This window comes from Trachemys scripta, chromosome 2, assembly GCF_013100865.1.
Source record: "Trachemys scripta elegans isolate TJP31775 chromosome 2, CAS_Tse_1.0, whole genome shotgun sequence".
NCBI classification, from domain to species: Eukaryota; Metazoa; Chordata; order Testudines; family Emydidae; genus Trachemys; species Trachemys scripta.
This window is the reverse complement of record NC_048299.1, coordinates 40,430,337-40,444,081: the sequence shown is the minus strand read 5'-3', so window position 1 is coordinate 40,444,081 and position 13,745 is coordinate 40,430,337. Positions and strand designations below refer to the sequence as shown.

The following is a 13,745-nucleotide window of genomic DNA, read 5'->3' as shown; positions in this document are numbered from 1 at the left end:
AAGTCCATAATGTTTACCAGAAGTTTACAGCAGAAAAATGAACATTTTTATTAGCTAGTTTGTGAAAATGACAAGGAATCCTCTTTAAAATGATCATTCTTGGGAGCAATGTTACTATGACCACTATCTAGGTTACCTGCATGTGGCCACAGGCTTGGGGAGTACCACTCCTGCAGTGTAAACTGCCTGAAAAATCCCTTCCAGGTTTACTCTTCTGGTTATTTCCCGAATCAGTACAGGTGCTACTCGTTTAGATCTCAATTTCTTGTGGACACAAAGAAAATTGATTTCTACCATTTTCTTCACACTAAAAGCAATTTAAATAACAAAATAGTTATAAAACTCACTAAAACATAGTATAGTCTTATTTATATAGTTTTATTTTCCATGTTGATAGTAAATTTCAGGTTATACAAGGTAGCTTCTCAAAAACATAAATAATGCTCATTTTAAAGTCTTTAACAGAAGGACTCAATTATGCAACAAAGGACTCTGATAAATCATTGAGATTTCTTATCCAATGTTGGTATATGCTCTTTGTATTTTACATACTTCTAAGCATACAGATCCAAATTTTTAACCTGGCTGCTTTAAGTTGCATCCTCAAAGTAAACAACAAATGTTAATATTTTGTAACTGCATCTGGCAGGATGCCTAGGTTAGAGAATTTACCTGTAATACTCTTTAGATGTGTACCATGACCTGAATTGTGGCCCGGATTTAGGGCCTGGAAAACAATCAAAGCAGGAGGAAAGAGATATCAAAAGGCTCCACAGCTCACATTCACAAGTTAATTATTCCAGTGCTCCAACCCTACGGAGAGCGCCCTGGTAAGTCTAACTGACTGAATATACACTTTACACTTTCCAATAGGCCAGAAAACATCAAGCAGCTCTTCACACCTTCTATCAATAGAACGTTTCTGAGGTGGATATTTGTTTGCCATTAGTTTTAATTGGAAACTTCCAAAAGCCTTGTGAAAAATTTCAGACCTGTGTAAGGTTTCTTCTCCCTCTACGGTCAATGAGGCCTAGCACTCAGCTCTTCAATCAGACAATCCCCATCACGAAAGACAATTCAAGATGTAGCATTTGTTTTTATTTATATATTTATATTTACCTGTCATAAATCCGAATGTGTGCAGGGATGGCGCTTATGAACCCTACCAATTTTTTGTTTGATGATACTCTAACTCCACAGTGCCATTGGGGTAGCCAGCCTGGAGGACGTAGTGCCCTAGAATCAGTGGCAGAAACCATTACAAATTAGTGTCCAAAAGAATGTGATCAAAACACCCTTCTTTGCAATCCAACACAGAAATTGCTACTCACCACATAAGAAACTCAGGTGAGTAGTCAAACCTAAACATGTTATCATCATCTTCTACGTAATTCTCATTTAATAATGTGTACAGTTCCTTTAGCTGAAAACACACATCAAAAAGGAAGAATTTTATCTCACACATCAGCCAGAATGTTTCATCAAAGACTATGTGTGTACGCACGATTTTACTTACAACTTCAGCATTGCTCAGGTCCAAAGTGTCCCACATAAAACCCTGTGGCAAAGAGTATGGTTCTAGGCGGACATTGTCCTTATCTGGTTCAATTGCACCATGAGAAGTTATAACTTCATCTGTTATAGAAAAGGAGGGAAAAAATTACATTACTAGCTAATTTGAAAATTAATAAGTTTTGAAGTCACTTTACACAAGGTGTAATGTAAAATTATGAAATCAGAATCTGAAGCCTTTTAAAAATGTTAAAAATAAGCTTTTGTTTGCTTACATTATTTCTCTGTTTTACAACTCACTCAAGTCAGCTAATACTTCAGCAGAGCTATTGTACAGAGGCTCAGAGCTATTCTACCGCAGTTTATATCTTAACATTTCATAACAGAGCACAATTAAATAGCAAATTATCAGCATGTATGTATCACTTAGTCAACTGCTGAAAGCTATATCTGGGGAGGAATTCTGCAGTGAGATTCACAAGCTATGGTGCTGATCTGCAAACATTGACTTATATGAACTCAATGGCACTACTCACATGCATCAGTGTTTGCAGGATCATGGCATTTTATAGAATGGCTGCTGGTGAAATGAAAAAACTTTCATTTGTAAATTTAAAATTAAAATTGTGGTTACACTTATAGTTCTGGACTCGCTACTGGGTAATCTTGTCTTTCTCCACAACTTCAGAAGCAGGTAGACTGAAGATATTTTTTAAAATATAACAGGAGCCACTCTTCCTCTGTTGGATGGCTATTACACATCAGCCAACCAGCCTCAGAAGAGGCTTCCAAAGCTGAACAACATTAGGAAATATATTATAACATGTTAATCATGCTTGTACAAATTATTGATAGCGTGTCAGACTATTGCAATCTTAGTTCTCATTAGTACACCTGAATGACCAGTAGGGTGTACTACGCAGCTTCTTTTGCAGAAAGAGCTTCTGTCAGGAGATTGCCCAATAGTGGTAAGGCCAGAATCACCAGCAGCTCCATGAAGACTCTGGGTACAGAAAACCCTCCAGATACCATTGCTACAAAATGATAGTCTTGATCCGCTATGGTATACTACCTATAGGACTGCTGCTAGCAGTCTCTTCTTCGTACAAGGAGGGAAAACTTTCAAGTTTATGAACACAAAGATTCTTGCAACTATTTCTTGAAGCAGAAAGACTAATGCTTCCATTTGAAGTCATAATCTTCAACACATTGAAAAAAGAGCTTCCTTCCCCAGCCCACACACTCAACACCTCAGGAGGAAGCTGAAAAATGTTAAGGTGTAGGCCATTTCCACTTCTCACAAATAGGAAGTAGAAGTGATTTAGCCAGGCTGCTTAACAGAATATTCAAAGACCACTCAAATTCTACAAACCCTATTTCTATTAAGCAGCCCTTTAGAAACACTTCTAGATCCTATTTGTTGGTAGTTGCCCAGACATTTTTTTCCTCATCCTCCTAGACTGGCAAGTGATAGGACCAGCAAGCTCTCATCTCTGAGCTGGTGCTGAAGGATGTTCAAGGTATGACCTCACTGACTGCTGCCTAGCAAAATACATTCCAGTGCCGCATGTAGAGTGAAAGGACTACTAGTTTGAGGTGTTCTGAAAAGATGGCTAAAATTCCAAAAGCTGGATTTAGAGTCCCTCAGGGAATAATGTTGTGACATTATTTTGTTAAATTCTCAAGAATGCTGGAGAGCTTTACACAGAACGCTACTTGGAGCCATCAAACAGCACTTTGGAGATTAAGTCTATGGACTCGTCTACACTACAAAATTAAGTTGATCAAAGGTTGGTTGACATAGAACCACCACAGTAATTATTGTAGTTTTTCATGTCCACACTAACTCCTTCTGTCAGCGGTGCGCATCCTCACCATCAGCGCTTGTACCGACTGAAGTGGGGCATTGTGGGGCCCTGACAGCTGGAGCCTCCCCACCACCATGGCTGACAGCTCAGAGTCCCGCCACTGCCTCTTGGTGTCAGATGGAGAGGGGAGGGAGGAAGGAAGGAAGGAGAGCCCGATTCTGGCCCCCTCACGGTGAGGGATTGGGGTAGGGGTGGGGGTGGGGGGTAAGGAGAGCCTGATCCTGGATACCTCCTGATGATGGATGGGGGCGGGAGGAGAGCCTGAGCTCAGCTGCCTCTTGGTGGGGGATTGGGGGAAAGGAGGAGGGGAGGAGAGCCTAGGCCCGGCTGCCTCCCAGTGAGGGATGGGGGTGGGGGAGAAGGCCTAGGCAGTGGCCAGGCTCAGGCTCTCCTGCCTCTCAATCCCTCACCGGGAGGCAGCAGCAGTAGTCCGGGCTGTCAGTCCCGTGTAGGGTTGACAGACAACAGGTGATATCAGTAATGCAGTGTCTACACAGACATTGCATCACCCTAACATTGACCTAAGTGTGACACCTTTTGCAGAGGTGGAGTTATTAGGTCGATGTAGTGGGCGACTTACATCGGTGGGAGCACCATTATAGTGTAAACACCTACAGAGTGTTAGCTGCCTTATGTCAACCTAATTCTGTAGTGTAGACCAGGCCTATAACCAGCATCCTAAGCAAGCTATTGGGATAACTTAGAAAGTGCAGTGAATTTTGTATTGTCATATGGATAATCATAAATAAAAGAGTTCCTGGGTGTTTCTTCACCTTTCCTGATTCTCTCCTTAACTTCCTATTTTTGGAGTGCACAACTTGAGCAGACCATGAGAGCAGGTGTTTGGGCTGTGACTATTGGGGCCAAGAGTTTCAGAGGCCATTGGAGACTAATTCACAGCCTTATTTTCTTAACAGTAAAATTTTTGTTGCTCACAGAGTTAAGCACCAAAAAGGAGAGCTGAGCTTGAGGACGGGAAATAGTTTGTCAGCTTTGCTTTAGAGCAGTGTTTTTTGATGCTCTGCTAGTTAGATGTTTGTGACCACCATGAGTCCATGTGGAGTAGACTATTTTCTCCAGGGACTCAGATGTTATGATGCTTCATCCTGAGTGGACTTTTCTTAGTCTGAGGGCAAACAAATTCTTCAATCTCTAGGATAGTGTGGACCAGGTCAATTTAACACATCTATCTTATTGGAGTTAAACTGTCTTCCTAAGCCATGTGATTCTGGGAGATTTTTCCCTTCATAAGGGATCAGGCACCCCTGGTATGCCAGAGGTGGCACCACAGAGGAGTGGGACTCCCAAAGAATGGTGATGTGGCTTCTTGACATTTCTAGTTTCTGTTGGATTAATTTTTCCTGGATGCAGCAGCACGGAGGAGAGAGGTGCTTGGTTCCTTCTCCAACTGCGAGGTGACTTCCCTGGATTGCAGTCTGTGATGAGTGATCCTAAAAACCTCTGTTTGGGATGGAAACTCATTCAGTGTAAGAAGGCTAGAAAATTCTGTTTAGTTTTATGAGGGAGATTTTATCCCAAAGAAGAATACTTCCATACATCATTGAATTCGGAGGCCTTCGATCCTGACATGGTGCTAGATTAAAGATTCAAATATTTGAGTCCTTTTAGTCTTTCTACATTTTGGGTCAGTGCCTATGTGTTCCGTACACCACCTAGTTCATTACTGGGTGGTACTGTAATATAAGTGTGACACAGGGGGCCCACTGGTTTCACTACTCTGTGTCAGCAACTCTTATCAGGCTTGACATACTTCCTACACCTAACACACTGTTGTCATGATATATACCCAAAAGGTAGCCTGTAGTATATCACTGGAAAACGAACAATTCACTGATCATTAATATACTTGCATGATATCTTTACAGCATGTGAACAAAGAGTTATAAACGTGGTAGAATTACATTCTTAAAATGTTTTTGGCAAGCAATGAATAAGCCCAGTCTGTCCTAGACAAACGGATGTATACTTGCTTATCTAAACCGCCTGGTTGTCAGGCAGAAACAATGAAGATATATTTACATAAAAGGTAAACAAAGCCATCAAACTAGCAACTGAGTGAGATAGCCTTTTAACTATAAAGACAGGATAATTGAATCTCAAATAAGAAGCAACTGAATCAGCTAATTGTATATAATATTACTGTATTATAAAAGTATATCGACTAAGGTCTTTGGTGAAAGCCTGTGACACACTGGTGATTAATAGCATTGTGAAATGTATGCATTAGTACTATATGAGCAATTATGGGTACTCACTGATATTACACTTTAAAGTTGGTGACTAAACACAGGGAGAAAAAGGTTTCCATCAAGACAGGAGGGAAGGCAGCTATCTACCTGTCTCCAGTGTAAATTAAGCAGTGTGGGAATCAAAACAATGGAAGCCCATTTACATATGAATCAGCAGGAGAATAAAGACCACACCCCCAGGAAGCATTCCTGCCTCTTGAAGGAGGGCCAATGAACATTGGGAAGACAGCATGGCATCTACACGCCAGCAGGAGAGAGAAGTTTTGTCTAGGCTTACTTTTCACAGAATACATTTCAAAGGTTTACTGGACTAAAAAAAGAAAGGGGAGAGAACCCCATAGTTGTCCATCACTTGGGGGATTCAGGGGGCTGGAGCTCTTGAAATCACAGAACGTTGGGATCCTTCAACCAAGGGTGTTGAAGTCTCTGGGAATTGAATATAGGAGAGAAACCTGCTTAGACAAAGATTATAACTTGCTGACATTAAATACATCTTAGAAATGTATTTTTATTTTTGTTTGCTTGTAACCTTTTCTGTCTTTACTACTTATTCTTGGTATTACTTAATCCTACATCCTTTTGTTAAATAAACTTGTTTCAGCTTTATTATAAATCAATTCAGTGCTGTGATTGAACTAAGAATGTTAGTCAAATGAATATGCTGCTGTTATTGTCTCCTTAAAGGAGTAGAGAACAATTTCTGTGAGTGTTCCATGAGAAGGATGGATACTGCAGGGAGACATCTCTGGCAAGCTAAGGAGATGGGGTTCACTGTTGTTTTACCTGCAAGGCAAGGTTTGGACTGGCAGAGTCATGAGGAGTTTACTGGTAAGGAAGACAAGCTGGTATGTCAGGACAGTTGTCACACAGCTTAGCAGTAACAAAATTCTCACTTGCAGAGGTTGCAGGGTGGGGAGAAAAACAATAAAAAACAGTTACCCACCTTTTCGTAACTGTTGCTCTTCGAGATGTGTTGCTCATGTCCATTCCATTCTAGCTATGTGCGCGCCCACCTGCGCGGTCGTTGGAGATTTTTGCCTTAGCGGTATCCTTAGGCCCAGTTGTGGCGCCCCCTTGAATGCCACACTCATGCATTGGTATATCAGGCACCGCCGGCCCTACGTCCTCTCAGTTCCTTCTTACCGACAACTCCGACAGAGGGGCAGGAGGCTGGGTAATGGAATGGACTTGAGCAACACATCTCGAAGAACAACAGTTACGAAAAAGGTGGGTAACCGTTTTTTCTTCTTCGAGTGCGTCTCATGTTGATTCCATTCTAGGTGACTCTCAAACAGTATCAATGGAGGCAAGCTCGGAGTTCACGGTCTTGTAGCTTGCAGCACTGTTCTGCCTAAGCCAGTGTTGTCTTGAGCTTGCTGGGTAAGCGCATAATGAGACGCGAACATATGGACAGATGACCAGGTAGTGGCTCTACAGATCTCTTGGATTGGTACCTGTGCCAGGAAGGCCGCTGATGACGCTTGTGCCCTAGTCGAGTGTGCCATCACGATCGCCAGTGGAAGCACTTTCGCCAGCTCATAGCAGTGGTGGATGCAGGCCATGATCCAAGACGAAATCCTCTGAGCAGACACTGGGCGACCTTTCATTCTGTCTGCCACCGCAACGAACAACTGCATTGACTTACAGAAAGGCCTTGTTCTATCTCTGTAGAAGGCCAGTGCCCTCCTGACATCCAGGGTGAGTAGCCTGCACTCCTCATCTGACGCATGAGGCTTTGGAAAGAAGATGGGCAAGTATATGTCCTGGCCAGTATGAAACTGGGAAACAACCCTGGGCAGAAATGCTGGGTGTGGTTGCAGCTGGACCTTATCCTTGTAGAAAACTCTGAAGTAAGCACCCTGATCTCGGACACCCTGCGGGCTGACGTTATCGCGACCAGGAATGAGACCTTCCAGGAGAGAAGCAGGAGAAAGCAGGAAGCCAGAGGCTCAAGTGGAGACCCCATGTGCCTCAACAACATGAGATTCAGGTCCCTGGGGGTGAGGTGAGGGATGGGATATCAGACATGTGCGTAGAGACGCTCCAAACCTTTCAAAAACTGTGCCATCATGTTGTGAATGAAGACTGACCTGCCTTGGAACGTAGGAGGAAAACCCGAGATAGTGGCCAGGTGGACCTTGATAGATGATAGGGACAAACCTTGGAGTTTGAGATGCAACAGATAATCCAGATAAATCGCTACCCAGCAAGATCTGCTGGACACAGGCCGAGCATAAACCTCGGAGACTGAGGCATGCCCTGTCTGGGGCGTGGTCCCCGCTGGGACTCTAAGGGCTTGTCTACACTTACATTTTATAGCCTTCTAACTTGCTGGCTCAGGGGTGTGAAAAATCACCCTCCTGAGCGCAGCAAGTCTGAGTGCTTTAAAGCTCTAGTGTAGACAGGCTCCGAGCGCTGGGAGCCACACTCCCAGCGCTCAGAGCTAATCCCCTTGTGGAGGTAGATTACCAGGAGTGCTGGGAGACCACACTCGCACTTCAAATCACTGCCGCGGGAGCGTTCCCATGGCAGTGCTTTGAAGTTTCCAGTGTAGACATACCCTAAATTCTAACTACACTTAACAACTACTTACCACTAACTACAATAAACAAACTATTTACAAGATCTTAAGGCTCAAAGTGAGAAGAGACGAAACCTCTACACCTTGCTATGCAAGGAAAGGTGCTCCAACTAACCACCACAGGTGGAAAGAAGGAACTGAGAGGGCATAGGGCCTGTGGTGCCTGATATATCGACGCATAAGCGTGGCACTCAAGGGGGTGCCACAGCTGGCCCTATGGATACCGCCAAGGCAAATATCTCCAACGACCACGCACATGGGCACACACACACACCTAGAATGGAATTGACATGAGCAAGCACTCAAAGAAGAGCTCACAATTCTGGGAACCTCTGCAGATTGTCCAATTGGCAGACAGTTTTGGAGAAATTTGGGACTGGAAGGGTATTGGGTTCACTCTGCAAAAAAGTAACTGGGTGGAGGAAGCCAGGGTGTGACCTGCATGCTTGTAAGGGTGGCTGGCAGGCAGTGTCAGGACTCCGACACAGAAGCATAGCATTTAAGGCATGCAGAGTTGCAGGGCAGGCGGTGATACAAGCCCTTACTGGTATGGGTTGAACCCCAAATGTTACAATAGGTAGTAATTTTAAGAGGGGTCTTCTGCATCATGACTTTCAGAAAGAGAAAAGGATCAAAATACCAGTCAAAATAACAAGGCTATTGAAATAATGAACTATTGGGAGAGAGGGAGAACAGTGTGTGAGGAGAACTCATTTAACCTGTGGCATAGAGGTTAGGCACCCAGCTAGGACTGGTGACATTAACTTACTCCACTCCCCCTTGAGGGGATCTGGCTGGAGAGTGCGGAGGTGGTGCAGTTCAATCCCTCAAGAGTGCTGGAATGGGGAACCAGGCTCAGGAGCAGGAAAATGATCAGTGGAAACCACTGCTGAAAGAGGTGATAGGGACTGCTTTACTTGCAAGGTCCCCAAGCTTCCCTGGCACTGAAGAGTTCCTGGAATTAGCAGTAGTGTCTTACAGGAGACTAATGAAATAGGGCTTTCTTCCAAGGATGGAGGAGTCAGCAACTGCACTCACCCATAGCAGTAATGAGTGGGGGTGGTTGGAGATAGGTAACAGCTGTGCAGAAGACAGACACTGAATCAGTTTAAAGAAGTCTTCAATCAAGCTGCCTCCAAAACCATGAAGAAGGAAAACACTGTCGTATATAGGATGGACTACAGATAAGAATTGTATGCAGCGGAGGAAGCAGGTGAACAAATAGGAACAAAATAGTTATGCATAGGAGAGATGTGTAATTAGCATCAATTTATGCAAAAGCAGTGTATCCCACACCAGCATAGTGTGGATCTTTGTTACTCTCTGATACCTGGCTCATAACAGTTTAAAAGTCTACTGCTGCTACCAAATAATAAAGTTATTCCTTTTACTGAAGTGGTAGAGACCTTTCTTCCCTGTAGTTCTCAAGTTCAAACCCGTTAGCCCAAGTGGGATCATTGTAATAGCACATTTCTTGTTTTCATATATGAAACTCATTCTGATATTTCATTTCATGACATACCCTTCCCTCTCCCCCCCGCCCAAACTACTCATCTCAGTAGTTTATCAGTAATTTCAGATGGCTGCAAAGAGCAGAAGTGACTACTGAATCCTAACACATTTTGATAAAGAATATATCCAAGCAGTTCAACTTTATATCTGTGTTACAGAATACACAGTAAAATTTCAACATACTCCTTTTAGCTACTATTAAGGTAAATTTTGTACATAGGCCCAGTTAAACTTACTAAGTTTGGGTACAGGTTGCGTATCCCAAAACTGGTATTTACGTTTGGTTGCTTCATCAATGTTTTTTGCTGGTCCCTGGCATGCAGAGAGCAGTTCCATAGCTCTCTGAATGTCTTGCAGCTTCTGCATTGGAATGGCTGGATTCTGTACGGAGAGACAACAGGGGAGAGAGGCTTGTTTACTACATGCACACTGAAAACGTAGTGCATACACCATATTCATGTCACTTGCTTCAACTATATTTTGATAGTATTTTGTATGTTTGCTCCCACCTTAAGTGAGGCACTGCCAGGGAGCCCAGGCCCAACATGTAGGTTTTGTTTGGGGAAAAACAATTTTATAAACTTCCATTGTTTTAAAAGTAGTTTAATTATTTTGAAACATCCTCAAAATAGTTTGTTTACATTTAATAAAGAACTTACAGTGTTTGCAACACAAGTAGTGCAGCATTACACTACTGTATAAGGACCACAGTGTGAGGCTAACCATTCTTTTTTCCACTGCTCCATCTGAACAAAGTTGAAATGGTACAACAGAGTAAACCGCTAAAAGCAAAGCTGACCTTAAAATTCCCTCAGGTTTAACAATCTAATATGTTATTAGTAATGCACATAAGGGCATTTAAAGTAGATAGATACTGTAAAACATCACTTTAAAAAAAGTCAGCACTATTCCATATTTCTATAATGCTATATTACTACATATTTCAATGTTTACTGAGGTTCTATCAGATGTTCTTTTTATTAATTCTTGCTTTACTTTTCAGTGTACAGGACATGCATGTGTTATAAGTCCATTCTGCCAAGTGCTACAGCTAATGTTGTTAGCAAAGCTTCAAAACGAAGGGAGCATTTAAGAGTAAAGATAAAATAAACTAAAATTCTACTTAAAGAGGAAAGAGACTTTTACAGAACCATCTCCCCACCCTGACAGCCTAAAAGCTAGGGCTAAACTTTCCTAACTTTGGTGGCTAAAGCTAGCCATCTAAACCCTCATTTCAGAGATAAAGCTGAGCACCCACAGCTTCGATAAGAATTTTGCCCATGTAGTGTATACAGACGGCAAACCAGTGATAGGCACAGTGAGTTATACATCTGAAGGGATATTTCTATTTTTGTTTTTCTTAAGAAAAGTACCATCCTGGAGCAGATTTGGGAGTTTTGCCATCAACTTCAGCAGGGCCAGGATTTCACCCCAGGTTTTCTCCAAGGCAACAGATTCAGTCTTTAGATTAGATTATATTACATATATTATTTAAAGTGTTCTATCCCAACTGTTGAATATACAAGCTCCCTGCTTCTCAGTTCCATATTAACTTGTCATCCTTTCATTATTTTACTTCCTTTCTAGGACTCATCTAGAGAAAACACCACAAGCTATAACTAATATGGACAAGCAGCAGCCTTCAGTACCATCGATCTCAAAGGCAGATCTACTGCATATAGTTTAAGAACTTTCAACTTCAAAAAAGCCTGCATGTCTTGTCTTATTTAATATATATTTTTATTCTCTAAACATTATGCAGTTTCTCTAGTTAACTAAAGTATTGGAAGATTTTCCTGTGAAAATAATACTATGAACATATTAATAAAACTGTTTTCTGGCCTGAAAGGTCAGTGCATTAACATTTATTTACTTATGGGCTTTGGTTCACCCAGTTATGTCAACACTGTTACAGCAAAAAAAAAAAAAAACACCAAACAAACAAAAAAAAAGGCCTATTTCTAGATCCAAATCATAGTGACATGGATCAGTGTTCTCAACTAAAGATCAATATATATAGTTCCCATTTGTCTAGTATGAAGGTTTCTAAGGAAGTAGAGATTTTTAACGCTTACCAGTACACGGACTAATCAAATATCAATTCTCATGTGTCAATATTAGTATTTTGGATTTTTTTTTTATTTTAGCAGTGTAAGCAGTTCCACTCACCACTGTAGCACCCCTTTGGTATTAGAAAGTGGCACTGTGTGCAGGGAAGACCCCCTCTTGACCACTTCTTTAGCCTTGCAATGGCCTCTGTCTGTATGTCTCTCCCATGACCTAGCTCTCTGGTCAGGTGATCTCTTAAGTTCAGGTCTTTCCCATTATGGGGTAACAAAGTCAAACTACAGATTTTAAAATTTTATTAAGATAATGAAATCTACACCATTATCCAAGCAAAAGATCCTCCTGCTCCTCTCAGGCTACACTGAAGTTCCCTGTTCTTCACCCCTACTCCTGGGGACTGCAGATTTCTTTCTTTGGTCCTTTGGCTGAGCACTGCCTCTCCGGTCTTTTCCCCTGGAAGCCCTTCTTCCTAGCAGGTTTCCCCTCTGCCTCCCTTTCTACTCTAGCAGCTTCTTTCAGGGTCTTCCCTGTTTCTTACAAGCTCTATCTCAGAGTCTCTCACAGGAATCTAACCTGCTCCTTGTGGTTTTCTCCAGCCTGCCTTCACTAGGCCCTTCCCAAAGAGAGGGGGTTCCCTAGGCTCCTCTCTCCTGGGTTTCTTCTTTCACTAAGTTCTCAACCCTCTCTATGTAGTTCTTTCTGAGCCTTTCATAGCTTAGATCACTAATTGTAATTGAGCCACCAGATCAGGATAAGCTGGGGGCTAACTGCTAAAGTCACAGGCAAGGCTGAGCCCAACTCCCCTTGACAGGCTAGCCAGCCTGTTAATAGGGGATCATAATACACCTCTACCCCGATATAACACTTTCCTCGAGAGCCAAAAAAATCTTACCACGTTATAGGTAAAACCGCGTTATATCAAACTTGCTTTGATCCGCCGGAATGCGCAGCCCCGCCCGCCCCCGGAGCGCTGCTTTACCGCGTTATAGCGGGCTGCGTTATATCGGGGTAGAGGTGTATTATTCTATTTCTATGCCAATAATAAATGACCATTATAAATAAGGTATCTGTCCACATAATACAGAAGAGAAGGGGGAAAAGGTATATATCATTCTGATGTTAACCATGACTAGTCTATGGATGATGGTCCTTCTTCCCAAGAGAGAAGGGTTCTTCACTCCTTGCAACTAATTCAGAGATAGGTATGTGGTATGAAATTTTTTTTCAGTTCCTTTTTATTTCTCCAAATAAAGGAGGAAAATTTTCTGAAGAAACACATGTAAGCTGGAAAGCAATATCTGCTTTCTCAATTGAGAGCAAGTTCCTGCAGTTAGGAGGGACTGGCTAAACCCTCTGGAGGAATGGCACAAAGACTGAAAGAATAAAGCAAAATGTACAATTTTATGTGATCCAAGGGAAATTTATCTGATGTATAGAGGGAGCTGGTGGCCTTTTCTGCATAAAATGAAGCTTTGTCAGTGCCTAGAGTCCTCCCTTATGCCACAGGAGGAGTTGTGGAGGAGGTTCATTCTGTTACATGTGCAGATATGCTGAACAGATGAGGGACTAGTTGGAAAGAATAAGGAATCAGTGACATTTTAAAGCGTATTGATATCACACTTCCTTTTGATCCTTAATGACTTTTTTTTAGTGAGACTGTTACCAGGGGGCAGTTAATGCATTATCCAAAATTAGGGTGACCAGATAGCAAGTGTGAAAAATTGGGACGGGGGTGGAGGGCAATAGGTGTCTATATAAGAAAAAAAACCCCAAATATCGGGACTGTCCCTATAAAATCAGGACATCTGGTCACCCTATCCAAAATCAAGTAGCCACCTGTTGTTGATGGAATAAATGGGCCAAAATTGGAAGAAGGCTAACATAAGGCAGCTATAACCATAAGTTCAATTACCTGACTATTCAATTTACGGTGTT

General features: G+C 42.2%; 1 protein-coding gene across 2 annotated transcripts in view; it reads right to left on the bottom strand.

Moving 5' to 3' along the window:
- NMT2 (N-myristoyltransferase 2) overlaps positions 1-13,745 on the bottom strand; it is a 51,805-nt gene that overhangs the window by 13,999 nt on the left and 24,061 nt on the right. For both annotated transcript variants that reach the window (XM_034760369.1, XM_034760370.1), the window contains exons 3-7: positions 9,980-10,124; positions 1,517-1,635; positions 1,332-1,423; positions 1,120-1,236; positions 137-307 (exon numbers count right to left, since the gene is read on the bottom strand). In XM_034760369.1, the coding sequence (XP_034616260.1) occupies positions 137-307; positions 1,120-1,236; positions 1,332-1,423; positions 1,517-1,635; positions 9,980-10,124 (644 nt within the window). The remainder of the gene's footprint in view (positions 1-136; positions 308-1,119; positions 1,237-1,331; positions 1,424-1,516; positions 1,636-9,979; positions 10,125-13,745) is intronic.